This window comes from Cydia splendana, chromosome 5 (assembly GCF_910591565.1).
Source record: "Cydia splendana chromosome 5, ilCydSple1.2, whole genome shotgun sequence".
Taxonomy (NCBI): Eukaryota; Metazoa; Arthropoda; class Insecta; order Lepidoptera; family Tortricidae; genus Cydia; species Cydia splendana.
This window is the reverse complement of record NC_085964.1, coordinates 22,451,077-22,465,170: the sequence shown is the minus strand read 5'-3', so window position 1 is coordinate 22,465,170 and position 14,094 is coordinate 22,451,077. Positions and strand designations below refer to the sequence as shown.

Genomic DNA, 14,094 nt, shown 5'->3' with positions numbered 1-14,094 from the left:
GGCGTCAATAAAATCGCACATCTGAACTTTTTTCTTTCAAGCGGTTTTAAACCTTATATTATATAAGGCAAGATAAGACTATGGGGCCTTATTTGAAAGGTTATGAAACCCTCTATTGGAAAATCATTGGACGATCTACCCCATACAAAAAGAAAATTTCCAGGAAAAACGAATCAACGTGTATTCAGATTAAAATTGCAAAGAATAAAAACACTACAAAATCAACAGATACAGAAAAAACAAACTTAAAACCTAGTGCTGCCTCCTCTTGCCCTCCGAGTAGCATCCATGTGATCAGTCATGACTGTCATGAGTGCCACGATGCGTTTTTGAGGAAAGTTGTTCCACTCCTCAATAATGGCGTTTTGAAGCCTGTCGAGAGAGTGGCAGGAGCAGGATCAGGCGACCGAACCCGCCGGTTTAGCTGATCCTAGTGATGTTCGATTGGGTTCAGGTCATGGCTCCTTGCTCGCCACTCCATTACGGTGATCCCAACCTCCCACAGTTAGTCTCACACAAACAACGCAGTGTGACAACGGGCGTTGTCATGCATAAACTGGAAGTTGGGTCCAACAAAACCATCATATGGGATCACATGCTCCTTCAAGAACACCGTGATGTAACGCCGAGCAGTCAGGGATCCCTGGCTGTGACCACCTTCAGTGCGGGAAATGCACAGGAGATCAGTTTACTCGTCCATCGAAATGCCGCCCCGGAACATGCGAGATCCGTCCCCTTAGCAGACGGTTTCTTCAGTGCAGGCCTGCGTAAATTGCTCTCCCTGCCCCTTATACACCCCACTGCACCTGTCGTTGGTGTAAAGGCACACCCTCGTCTCGTCGGAAAAGAGGACATTCCTCTATTGTTCAAACGTCCAATCTTCGTGCAGTCGGCAAATTGCCTCCTGGCTATTCGATGCTATTGCTTTAATTGGGGGCCTGTATCAGCTCTACGGGGCAACATCCTCTTCTCTTTCGGCTTTCTTCCCATCGTAGAGATGCTTACTGCTGTTATTTGAGCTGCTTGAAGCTGCTGCTGCAGCTCAACAGCCTCTGAAAAACGGTTCTGCAAAGAGTTCGATACAATGTACCGGTTGTCTCTAGCGGAAAAGCAGTGTTGTCTTCCAGGTCCAGGCCTCCAGATGTAACCACCAGTCTCCTGGAACCCCAGCAAGACTCGACGCACTCGGAAACCGCTTATGTTAAATCTTTCAGCAACTTCTTACTGCCATAGTCTTGTTTGCAGCAGTGCCACCGCTTGAGCTGCTCCTTCTGGCCTGGTATCCATGTCCAAGGGTTTTTTCTTGCTGTAACGGTTCATTAGTAACCTCAGTGACCTCTGGAGAGCGAATAAACCATAACTTACCTTTACCCTCGATTTTATACGGATTGCACAACAACGGACCGATTAGAATTGGATCTCAGCCCTTTTTTAAACAAAACGCCTATGTTCGGCGATGGTTGTTTTTACGGACAATGACGATTTATCTTTTTAAAGTTCATTGTCAATTGCGCTTTCAAATGATACCAATACAATGCATTAGATAAGAGCTATATTTGCTTGAAACGAATTTTTGGCGAGGTGCGATTTATTTGACGCCGAGTGTATAAAACAACACACCCGTTTGAATCAAGCTCAAATGCCATGAACAAAGTCACACGAATACTAGACTATGTTTGCAAGGGCAGACTCCGACCACAACTTTAAAAGATTAAAGTTGGTTCGTTAGAAAAAAAACCGGACTTGTGCGAGTCGGACTCGCCCACCGAGGGTTCCGTATAAATTTAACTTATTTTTAATTTTATTTTTTACAAAATAAACTTCGTTTTCATATTTTCCCTGTACTTGATGTAGTTGTGTAGTGTAAGATGATATTACATACTTGTCAATATTCATAGTTTTTGGTCAACGGGAAGTACCCTACATTTTGATTCATTTGAGAGTGTCGAAATATACGTTTTTTGCGGCATAAATTACCGAATCTTTTTTTACGTTAACTTAGAAGTTGTTTTTTTACAGCATCAAGGGACTGTAGACCTGAGTAGATTTTGTGCGGAAAGAGAAGAGTCGTGAAATGTCTGGGCTCCAATATCCTAAAATGGTTCCGTTTTAGTTTTATTCCTTTGGAGGTACGGAACTCTAAAAAACGAAAACATGTCTTATTGACCGAAGCGTAAGGTCTCGTTTTAACTCGCGCATTTTGGTTTAGTATGTCCGGATGTTCTCCTCTACAGGTCACAATTCTTAACCGAGTCTCGTGAAACTTTGTGACCAGATTCTATGATTAAACAGACTTTTTTGTTAATACCAGTTTTTGGAACTTTTTCAAAATGCGGAAATTGTCATAAAGGACTGAAGCGCCAATAGCGTCTATGGCGCTTAAGAGGAAAGGGGACGGCCGTTTCTCCATACAAACGTATTCCCCATTTATCTCTCTGGATTGACATTATGGGACATATTGTTATGTGTATTAACACCATTAAATTAACCATAAATTTTAAATTTTTAGGGCCACTTTTGAAATCTTTAACTAATTATTACAGTGGGTGGGTACTCTAGGCTAGGTGGTCACTAATTACATTCACAAAGGACCTGGCTTCATAGAATAATGTCAAAGATGATCAGAAGTCAGAAGTCAAGGCTACTGATTATTTCATCATTATTCTGAGCTTCGATTTAGCCCTTATGGAATGCAAGAAGAAACATTTAAGCAATACAAGTGCAAAGATACCTACATAATTATTTAATTATGTCCAATGTACATAATACATGTATAAACATATAGGGTATCTTCGTAAATAAAGTTCTAGGTAATCATTATTACCTACTCTACAAACATTTTGAATCTAATTAACTACCAAAGTACTAAACTGCTACTTAGTCTACAATTCTAAATAAGTAGGTACCTATTGCTGAATGTTTTGAGTTACCAACAAATAATAGTAATAACTGTAATAAGTAGAGTTAGTATCAAATAATATTAATTAAATTGATAAATTGTACAGAATATTATGTTATACCGATATGTTTCAACTGTAAATAAATATCATGCAAACTATGTATACCTAATATACCTATGCCTACGTAGGTTTTATAGATAATGAAAATATTAAATCAACTACAACATATTATGTAAATAGTAAATACATAGAAGGAGAGCAATACATTTGTAATAATTGTAATTATAAACAAAGATAAAATGGCAAAACTCACCTCTCGCGACATTCCCCTGGCCTGGTCCGTTCACTTTGATCCGTCTCCCGTCCGCGGTGCATTTCAGAAGCATAGTTCAGCGCGGATACATCAACATCTGATCAACGAATTGTCCCAAAATCAAAACCACTTCTCGACAGCCTGTTGCTGTCCACGGCGGCGGACGATTGGCCGGCTGCTGTGACGTAAGTCGCAGATCGCAGAAACCACTCAAATCAACACAATGTATACCTAAGTAGATCTACTTGTCCCTTCACAGTTAAACTTATCTTGAACCCAACCGTTCACACCACACTAAAACACTTTCTCGTTGAGAATAATAGTTGAAATAACACGAAATATATTTTGTATACCGAAATACTGGTACAAAAATTCGACAACACTACTTCAGGCAGATAGCAAGAAAACTGCGCGCTGCGATAGCGCGATGTTTTGATACGAGAATCTGAATGAAACATGCGTGAAGTTCCTGCGTTTGATTATCGCTCTATCTTCTTCCCGCACGTCTCGTAGTTATTTGTGTTTGTGTTTGAACACTAGTTTCAGTTTCACACAAATTAAATTAATCAAACACACACAACAATCGTCATACTGCTTTTGCAAATAATATTTTCAAAAAATTTACGATTAATGACAAGACGACAATTTTTCTATCCCCAAATTCCTTGAATGTTTATTGTTTTGATAAAATTAAAGTAGAAAGGTATCTTGATCTTGAGTGTGAATTTAGCTACACACGTTACGCAGCATGCTGTCAATCATATCAGTGTTGCCATGTAAAAGAAATGAAATGTTCATTTGTTTTCCCACGATATTATACGATTGAACAATTCGTTTTTTCTAAACTATTTTTAGTGATATTTTCTCACACATCACATCTAAAATAAAAGCGAGAATCTATTAAAATTCATAAAATTTAACTTGTACTTGTTGTTGTTTAATTTTTAATGGCAACTTTTCTTTTCATACGCCTGCGACGACAGCGACAGCGTTGTCAGCGTTCTTTCCGTACGTTAGCGCCATTTTGTCTCAACTGACGCTGTGCCGGCTTTTAAAGAGCAATTATTACCATATTAAACTTTCCTTATTTGTAGAAATTCATACCAAAATGGGCAAGAAAAAGAGTGGCGACAGCAGTGACCAGTCCAGCGAGGAAGAATATGTAGTGGAGAAAGTTCTGGACAGACGCGTGGTTAAAGGCAAGGTTGGTCATCTGGATTTACATTTATTACTTATTTTATGCAACATTCGGAGCAGATGATCATGTCTGGGATAGTCCTTCTGGAAGCTCCACTTATGCTTCTCAGTTCAAAATATCCTTTCGTGCTATCTTTTTTGTTATTTTACGATGGCACAGCCCGGCTTGTTGATTATTGTAATTTTTAGGCCTCGTTCTTAACCCTTGGGACGCCTAGTGCCATATCCGTACCAGTCCTGTCAACAGCCGGAGGGTCTTCAATTTTTGTACCCGTCAACTGCCTAGTCCCAGATCTGTACAAAGTGTCTCAACTGCCTTGTGCCTTATCAGTCACCAAATTTATTGTATTATATTTTTACAATTTTGAGATCTAAACACTTACAAATAGAGTTTTATATCATTTGCACAATATCACTTTTTTTTGATCGCGGCAGTTGACGGGTACAAAAATTGAAGACCCTCCGGCAGTTGAGGGGGATGGGACGGATCCGGCACTAGGCATCTGACGGGTACAAGTACGTTTGTCGGTTCGGCGTTCCAGGGGTTAACAGTCAGTCTTGCGTCAACATTTACTCGTGTTGTTATTAAAATCATTTCTAGACAGATAATAGGTATATCTGTCAAAATACTTAGGCTTTTAGGCTATTTATGAATTTTAGTTTGAATAAAGGCCGTGGCCTTGGCCGTTGAGAATCGGCGAAAGCAGAGAATCAACGCAGTTGTGAGAAAGTAATGAAGATCAGAAAAAGCCCTGTACAAACAACAAATCTTAAACTATTAGACCGTGTTGCTATATAGACTGCCACCCCCAATATTTAGCAGCTCTAGGCCCAGGCCTACTCCGCCTCTGTGTATCAAAATTGCTGCACCCTTGCTATTGAAATTAATATTGACAAGGTCATGAGCTTGTTAAAGAACAGAAGCCTTTTTAGGAACCTAGTCTTTAACAGAAAGCCATGATGTCACAACCCTCAGGATTAACGGAGAAGAAGACTGATGACTGAAGAAGATCAGATAAAGATCTTTATCCTTGTACTCTTTCCAATGATTACTTGATGGTCAGCTACGACTACTGTGTAGCGCTACCGCTAGACTTCTGTTGGTGAAGATGTTGACATTGTTGATAATACATTTGTCTGTGACAGGTCCAATACCTGCTGAAGTGGAAGGGCTACAAAGAAGAGGAGAGCACATGGGAACCGGAAGACAATCTTGACTGTGCGGAGCTCATCAAAACCTTTGAGGATGCTCGCAAGGAAAAGGAGGTAAGAGGAATAAAAAAACCTTTGTGTTTTTGTATATTTTACTTAATTTTAACAATTTTTTTGCACACTTATTTGATGATAAACACTTTATTTCTTGTACAAATTGTATAATATGTCAAGCTCCACTAAAATAAAGGTAATTGTAACTTGTTTAAATACATATGTATGCTCATATGGAAAGCTACATTGATTTTGACATATGTTCTGCCAGTGCCATATTGAACTTTAACATCTATGACAATCATCGAGTGCTGCTTATGTGCAACCTAAAGTTTTGGGTGCGGAAATGATTTCATGTATTTATTACTTTGTTTATTGTAAAAGAGTTATAAGCTCCAAATGTGCTTAGAAGTCTTAAAACAGAAACTAAATAGAACAGGTAGGTGCGGGAATATTTAAATACTATTCTTTGGCTAGTGTAAAACATTCCCACATCCAAAACCTCATCATGAGTGATGGTTCTCCACTAGGTCATGCTCCCAGTCTTAGTTTTGGAAAGTCTGATCATGAAAAATTTCCATGTTCTTTCATACAAAACTAGTATTGGGGGCATGACTTTCTTCATTAAACAATCCATGATGTACTGTAACCTGCACTGGACATTGTATCTGCAGAAATCAAAGAAGCCAGAGGAGCGAGCCAAGAAGCGCGTTCGCGAGTCGAGCGAGGACACGCGCAAGTCCCGCGGCGCCTCCGTGTCCTCCGCGGACGGCACCGACGCCAAGCGCAGCAAGGACAAGGATGACAAGAAGTCCGGCTTCGAGAAGGGGCTCAAGGCTGAGAAGATTATCGGTAAGCAAATACTAGTTACTCGCAAGCAATCCTGTCATATCTTACTCAATTTCTTCCTGTCTGCACCAAGCAGTAATTGTGTGAGAAAGAGATGTTCATTAGGAAGGGACAACAAAATTTGTGATGTCACAGTGAGGACTATTTATCTACTTTTTGCCGTGACGTACTGAGATCAACTAAATAGCTCTCCATGCAAATTGTAAGGAACAATTTCTCTACCTTCAAATGGAAATCTTAACCTTGTGTCTAATAATTTTTGCTTGATTTAACATTAGTACAGCCACCTGCAATATTATGTTACTCTTGCCGCAAAAATATGTGATACGCTCTGCTCTACAAATAAGATCATGTCAGATATGCAGCCTTCGAAGAGTAACCTATTATTGCAGGTGACTGTACCGGTTTACTAATGTGTTGCAGAAAGTTTTTTGACATATTTTTGTATTGCATAATGTTACTCATACTCATACTCATTCTTTATTGGTAATAGCACAGAATAACTAATAGTACTACCGTACAGAAAATTCACTCCTTCACAAAAGTCAGATTTAGGTATAAAATTATACCTATACTCGCCGCCTGCAACAAAATTGAAACTTATAACCGCGCACGAACCTTGAATTTTCTTTGCGCGAGCGCCACGTGACACGACTATCGTGCGAGCCGAGCGGCCTGCACTGCCATACGCCTGCCCTGCTCGGGAGGTGCGCCGGCCAAATGTACCTAAACTGCGTAGTGACACCCCCCTGGTAATAGGTAGTTACTTGGCAGAACTGTCGTTTGGCAGAATTACCTTTCGCATATATCATTTAGCATACAATAATTTCGCAGAGTTTTAAAATGCAGAACCATGTTTTGGCATACTGTTGATGTTAATAATAGTCTTTTAAACGAATATTGTTTTCGCAGATAAATGTATTGCATATTTAGGTGGCATAAAGTTATCAAGTTGAGTCTTCGTCTACGAGGAATGGTGTTAAAGATTTAATAAAACTACCCTTTGTCCTTCCACGGGTCTCAAACTATCTGCATACCAAATTCCATCTACTCGTAAATCAGTTTAGCGATTTAAGCGTGAAGAGGTAACATACAGATGGATAGAGGGGACTCCCTCTGGTCGCATAACAACTTTTGTCATATTTTTAATTGTCATAACACTTTATGCATAAAATTGTAAGTCATAAAAATCTTTAGTCAGAATTATTCCTGAGCATAACTGAGTTTTTGTCATAAATGAGTTATGTCATACTTTTTATAGTCATTAATTTAATTTGCATAAAATTTTAAGTCAGCTGCTTGATATCCATAAGTATTTTTCGTTCGAAGTATTGCAGTGCATAGTATTAATATAGACATAAATTAAGTCATATATTTAGTTGTCATAATTTTTTTTTTTTTTTTCATAATGTTACAAAGCATTAATAATAAATATGTATGGTTGTGAGTTCAGTAGCAGAAACGGTTTTATAAAAGAAACTAATCGTTCGTTAGGTTTCTTTAGATGCCCGAAGGGCAAACTACGCAGAAATAGGAGCCCCGCGTGAGCGGGGCTCCGTCGAATTAAGTGTTTGGTCGGAGATTAGGGAAAAGGTTTTTTCGAGGAGTTGTTGAGAGGCTAAAATTATTTTCTTAAATTATTTATGTAAATCATTATGGTTGTAAATTATTATGCAACAAAACGTTATACGTAAAAAACCTTATAAGTATCGATAAATATGCTTTTAGCTGGTAAGACATTTGATTCATTATAATCAAAACCTATATGCACAAAAAATATATAAAAACTGCTGAGTATGTCATCAAATATTATGGCTAAAAATGTATGACACAATATAATATGGCTTTTCATTTGTATGCGCAATGATGATTATGACACAAGTTGTTATGGACAAACAAATGGTCACAGAAACTAATCCACTGGTACCCCAGAGATGCTAAAAGAAAGAGAGGCAGACAGATACTAAGGTGGGAAGATGGCTAACCTTGACAAGATCTGGAGGAACAGAGGTATTCGACGTACGACTAAGGTGCGATTGGTTCGAGCTCTTGTCTTCTCGATATTTATGTACGGTGCCGAAACTTGGAGCCTGAAAAGCTGTGATGTGGCTAAGATTGACGCTTTTGAAATGTGGTGTTGTCGAAGACTGCTGCGTATACCTTGGACAGCTAGAAGAACTAACATCTCTATTTTGGAAGAACTCAGTATTACCACACGGCTCTCCGAAGCATGCCATGAACGAACCCTTCGATTTTTCGGACACATTATGAGATCATCAATGCATGATATGGAGAAGTGCATCATCTTGGGGCGAATGAATGGTAAACGCGCTCAGGTTGGGGCTCGTAAGAGATGGTCTGACGCCATGAAGAAGACGAGTGGCGGCAGCCTGCACCGTGTGGTCCACTTGGCTTATGACCGCAATCAGTGGAGACATGTTGCATGTGGTCGCGATCCTCAGCATTGAGGGAACGAGGAAGAAGAAGATGTCAGTGGACAAGCTAGAAATAATTAAAAAATAGAGGAAATAAAATAAAACATGTAACTACACATAATACCTGGCAATAAAGGCTATCTTTATCTTTATCTAAAGTCTACGAAAGTAATCTTCTGCTAAATAATATGCTGCAAAATGTATTGTATGCGTAGTAATAGTTATGCAAAATTATCATTCGACTAAAAGTGTTTCTGCGATACATGTTATGCGAAGTGTATTTCTGGGTTTACTAATGTGTTGCAGAAAGATTTTTGACATATTTTTGTATTGCATAATGTTACTTGGCAGAAATGTCGTTTGGCAGAATTACCTTTCCCATATATCATTTAGCATACAATCATTTCGCAGAGTGTTAAAATCCAGAACCATATTTTGGCATACTGTTGATGATCATAATAGTCTTTTAAACGAGTATTAATTTCGCAGATAAATGTATTGCATAATATTTAGGTAGCATAAAGTTATCAAGATGCATTAAAGTTAATCAGATAACCTAACCTAACCCACTTTTCTGGTGGCCGTTCGTTTTGTATGAGGTCGCAGTTCTAACCTAACCTAACCCACTTTTCTGGCGGCCGTTCGTTTTGTATGAGGTCGCAGTTCTAACCTAACCTAACCCACTTTTCTGGGAGCCGTTCGTTTTATACAGGAGGCCGCAGTTACAACCTAACATAATCTTCTTATCTGGCACAGGTTCAATTTTGTTTGGGTGTCACAGTTCTTACTTAACGTAATCCACTTTTCTGCAAGTAGAAAAGTATGCTGCAGGATAATTATGGTACATAAAATTATGCTAAACCAAAGTCTGCAAAAGTAATCTTCTGCTAAATAATATGCTGCAAAATGTATTGTATGCTTAGTAATAATAATGCAAAGTAATATTTATGCCTAATTATCATTCTACTAAAAGTGTTTCTGCGATACATGTTATGCGAAGTGTATTTCTGACAAACAATATTATGCCAGAAGAGGGGAACCCGTATTTTTGACGACCGGTCTGGTCTAGTGGATAGTGACCCTGTCTGCTAAGCCGATGGTCCTGGGTTCGAATCCCAGTAAGGGCATTTATTTGTGTGATGAACACTAATATTTGTTCCTGAGTCATGGTTGTTTTCTATGTATATAAGTATGTATTTATCTATACAAGTATGTATATCGTCGCCTAGTACCCATAGTACAAGCTTTGCTTAGTTTGGGGCTAGGTTTGATCTGTGTAAGATGTCCCCTAATATTTATTTATTTATTTCTGACAATCAATATTATGCTAGATGAGGGGAACCCGACTGTACCAGTACATTTTGTTGAAAAATATGTGAACTGCTTAGTTTCCTTATAACAAATGAAAAATGTGTTAATGTGTGTTTATGATTAACATGATTACTGTTCCAGGTGCGAGTGACGCGACGGGGCAACTGATGTTCCTCATAAAGTGGGCAGACTCGGACGAGGCCGAGCTCGTGCCCGCCAAGATCGCTAACGTCAAGTGTCCGCAGGAGGTGAGACAATTTCCTTTTCAACTTCATATGTCCATCACTACACCTTATAAAACTAAGTCCCCCGCCGCTCAAGTCAAAAACTACTGAACCGATGTTCATGCGGTTTTCACCTATCGATAGAGTGTTTCTTGAGGAAGGTTTGAAGCCGTGTGAAGCCAGGGTGGGTCAACCATTTATTTATAATGCCTGTACCTCGCCATGACATTGGGTACAGAAGCAAGCGGTGAGTGATCCAAGGGCTGATCCAGCTTTAATGACGTCAACGTTTTTCAATTACTTGTTGTCCTAGACCCAGCCCAGGGAGGAGTCATGACCCCATATGGGTTCTGTTTTCTGTTCAGAACATCAATGACAATCAGGAAAACTCTTGACTAGAGTTCAGAATCACTATTGGAGACGTGTTACCCATAATGTGTTATCACACCAGCATTAACAGTGATGTGTCTGGTTGCAGGTGATCACGTTCTACGAGGAGCGACTCACATGGCACACGCCGGCCGAGTCCGAGTGAGATGCTCCCTCCGCGCGCCACTTACAAGCGCATCTACCCGACACACCGCCTACCGCCTGACTGTACCATCCACACCTGACTCAGTTAACCTTATTCTAAACACATAAGACCTTCTTGCATCTATCTGGTCACTGAACACTTCCTGCTAAGAGTGACAAAGATATAAATACATATCCTCCTCAGTCCTTCTCAGCAGAAAGTGTCCAGCGATCAATTGATGGTCAGTTAAAAGCGTTGCTATTAGTACACAATCGAGGCCTCGGTCTCCAATTTGATCTCTGGTTATGACCTAGTTGGTATGATGCAAAGAAATTTCTTTAGAACTTAATGCTGTATATGATTTAAAATCGGAGATCAAGGTCTAATAAGTGACATCTGGTACTATTAACTATTTCCTTTTGAACTGTAATTAAACTGTCACTATTACCTCGTAATACTGGCATATTCAAGTACATTAGATCCAAATAATTCAAAATCCGCGGTACTAATGACATGACATTCCCAGAACACAGTCATGTCACAAGGTGCGCAAAAACATCTGAGCACGACTCTATTGTCAACAGTAAAGATTGTTCAAATATTTTTGAGCATCCTGTGTTTTAGTAAAGTGTTAAGCCGACCACTAACTAACAGGCCGCCGGACAATATCGGCCTGTCAGTCAGAACAAAAATTTGACAGCTCCGAACAACTGACAGGACGATATCGTCCGGCGGACTGATAATCAGTGGGCCCCTTTAGTTTGTTTCGATACTAACAACGTAAGCAACGCAATTGTCTACAGTATGTTTTCACAATGTTCCAGAATAAGATGTGCTTGTAAATGATGCGGGGGGAAAATAGCGTGTTAGCGTGCGTTAATAGACATAAAGTGTAAAGCACATAATGCTCGCCCTTAAGAGTTGATCAAAGGCTAGCTTTCAAAGATAATTCTCTGGTGTAGAGAATTTGGGCCGGAACCGCCGTGGCCGGGTGGTCTAGTGGTCAGGACGTTAGCCGCGTAAGCTAACGCGGGTTCTATTCCCGCCTCGGCCACCGGTGTACTTGGTCACTTTTTCTTTGGTGTATGTTATCTATTTTCATTTAATAAAGTGTAAAGAACTATTTTAAAATCATGACTTCAATATTTATTGTGGTATGTAATTTTTCAACTTAAGAAAATCTTAATTTTTATAATGGTCACACTTGGGAAATAGCAAGGTTTTGATTTATAACCACCGTTGTTGTTAGTGACTCCTTTGTAAAACACAACCCAGTACGTCGTTTCGTCGTTTAAAAAAGTACAGGTTAAAATTTTACACAAATTGACATTTGCTTGATCGGTGCGTTGCTAATTTAGACTTAAAGTTTATTGTAGTTATCTAGTTATGTAAAATCGGACCCTGACAGTACTGCAAGATAACTGCAAGGCAATTAGCGAGATGCGACAGTGTGACAGTGATAGACGACCCGCTACTAAATGTTATACATTTTAATCAAGAACGCATGCTAGCATCTTTTAACATTAATATAATATTGTTTTTATTTCCCAGGTAGTAAAATTAAAATTAAGTTGGCCAAAAGAGTAATTTTATTATCCGGGATGTAAATACACAGTTTAGTGTAAGTACGATTGTGATGTGGCGAGATACGTTTGCGATATTGGAATTGGTATCGAATTTCAACAGATATACTGTAGCGCGGCTAGATACATACCTCTGCGGCTAGCACGACTTTCTGTCAAGTCGCATGAGACGTTCCATCATTTGCAAAGCACGGTGTGATGTGCTGTAGGATTTGGTGCCCATTTATCGAACGGTATTTGACTAATATTATTTGTGGTTTGCCATGGTAACCCATACGACTTGACATGGTCCCATTTCTCGAACGGTATTAGACTATATTATTAGTCCACGTCTTCCGGTTCGAGCGCCATCTTGAATGGTCACGCGTCGTGATCAATTGCTTTGTTTTTTGCTCATTAATATTGTTTAAAGTGTAATATCGATAGCCTATTATACAGTAAACTAATGTGGTAGTGTGCAGTGAATGGAGAATTAATCTTGAAGCACGTTTAACCATCATTTTGGAGTCAACGGCCGGTTGTCTACGTGTTTCTTGTAAAGCCCGCTATCGCTTTACAAGAGCTAATTCACCGTACACTGTCTTAATGAGAATGGATGTTTAATGGATATGACCAAATAACTGGAAGAGACGCTTTTACTTAAAGTATTTTGAAAATGAAGACTACTGAAGACATTACTATCGGAATTGACCTAATATGAATAGTATTTACTGAAGACGTTTACCGGATTGAACTTACTGAAAAGACAAAAAATCTACTTATGACAAGGCAGTATGGCTTAGAGCTTTAGCCTGTCCTGATGGACGCAAAAAAAAACCACAAACTGTCTAATCGTATGGGTTTCTATGACAACACACTAATAAATAATAATATTAGTCTAATACCGTTCGAGAAATGGGCCCTTGGTCAATAGTCGGCGGCGCTGACAATTTATTTAGCGTTGTCCTAATTGCAGTACAGTCGTCAACAGGCGGTCTAGCATGAGTTGCGTTCTCGCGCGCGACTCCATACATCAAGCGCGACTTCAAGTAGGGACACGCGCGCGTGAACGGAACTCATGCTAGACCGCCAGATATATAGGAGCGGCCAAAGTGCTTAAAATGATCTCGACACTTGCTTAACAATAACTTAACATCTCGAGAGCACCTTGGCCGCTCCATATAACACGGTCTTGTATGAAAGCAATTTGTAGCTAGCCGTGCTGAAATTTGGTTGGTTTAGACTTAGAGGTCTGTGCACAACGATGAGTGTACGTGACCGTTGTAATGTATGAATCCTCATAAGAGACATCACATAGCTTGCGTGGCATGTGCGTGGCGCATCCGATGTGCACCGGCCTTTAGGGCATATGGCGTTTGATATTCCACATTTATGTATGGACTTAGGTAAGGTTTAGGTTAGTATTACGCATTTTGGAAGTTGTGTTTCTATTCGAGTGTAAGATATTATGACGTCATTGCTGTGATGGCGGTTTCTGTGCAACTGGTTTTAGTTTAGGGCATAACTTGTCACAAGTATATAACAAAAATAAATTATTTTGGTATATATTTCTGAGAAAGTTC

At 39.4% G+C, this 14,094-nt stretch overlaps 2 protein-coding genes across 3 annotated transcripts in view; one reads left to right on the top strand and one right to left on the bottom strand.

Moving 5' to 3' along the window:
• The window catches only part of LOC134790909 (uncharacterized), a 108,955-nt gene extending 105,277 nt beyond the window's left edge, over positions 1-3,678 (bottom strand). The window contains exon 1 of one of the 2 annotated variants that reach the window (XM_063761906.1): positions 3,214-3,678. In XM_063761906.1, coding sequence (XP_063617976.1) covers positions 3,214-3,286 — 73 coding nt within the window. In that variant the 5' untranslated portion in view covers positions 3,287-3,678. The remainder of the gene's footprint in view (positions 1-3,213) is intronic. The other variant, XM_063761908.1, reaches the window with a different exon arrangement.
• A 536-nt stretch (positions 3,679-4,214) lies between these two features.
• Positions 4,215-12,022, top strand: LOC134790995 (chromobox protein homolog 5-like). Its single transcript, XM_063762040.1, has 5 exons — positions 4,215-4,417; positions 5,557-5,676; positions 6,291-6,468; positions 10,353-10,459; positions 10,914-12,022. The coding sequence occupies exons 1-5, from the start codon at positions 4,322-4,324 to the stop codon at positions 10,968-10,970; spliced, it is 558 nt and encodes a 185-aa protein (XP_063618110.1). The 5' UTR covers positions 4,215-4,321; the 3' UTR covers positions 10,971-12,022.
• Positions 12,023-14,094: the final 2,072 nt, after the last annotated feature.

Coding starts and splice junctions, on each gene's coding strand:
- LOC134790995 (XM_063762040.1), top strand. CDS start 4,322: ATGGGCAAGAAAAAGAGTGGCGACAGCAGTGACCAGTCCAGCGAGGAA. Junction 4,418..5,556: donor GACGCGTGGTTAAAGGCAAG/GTTGGTCATCTG, acceptor TGTCTGTGACAG/GTCCAATACCTGCTGAAGTG. Junction 10,460..10,913: donor ACGTCAAGTGTCCGCAGGAG/GTGAGACAATTT, acceptor GTCTGGTTGCAG/GTGATCACGTTCTACGAGGA.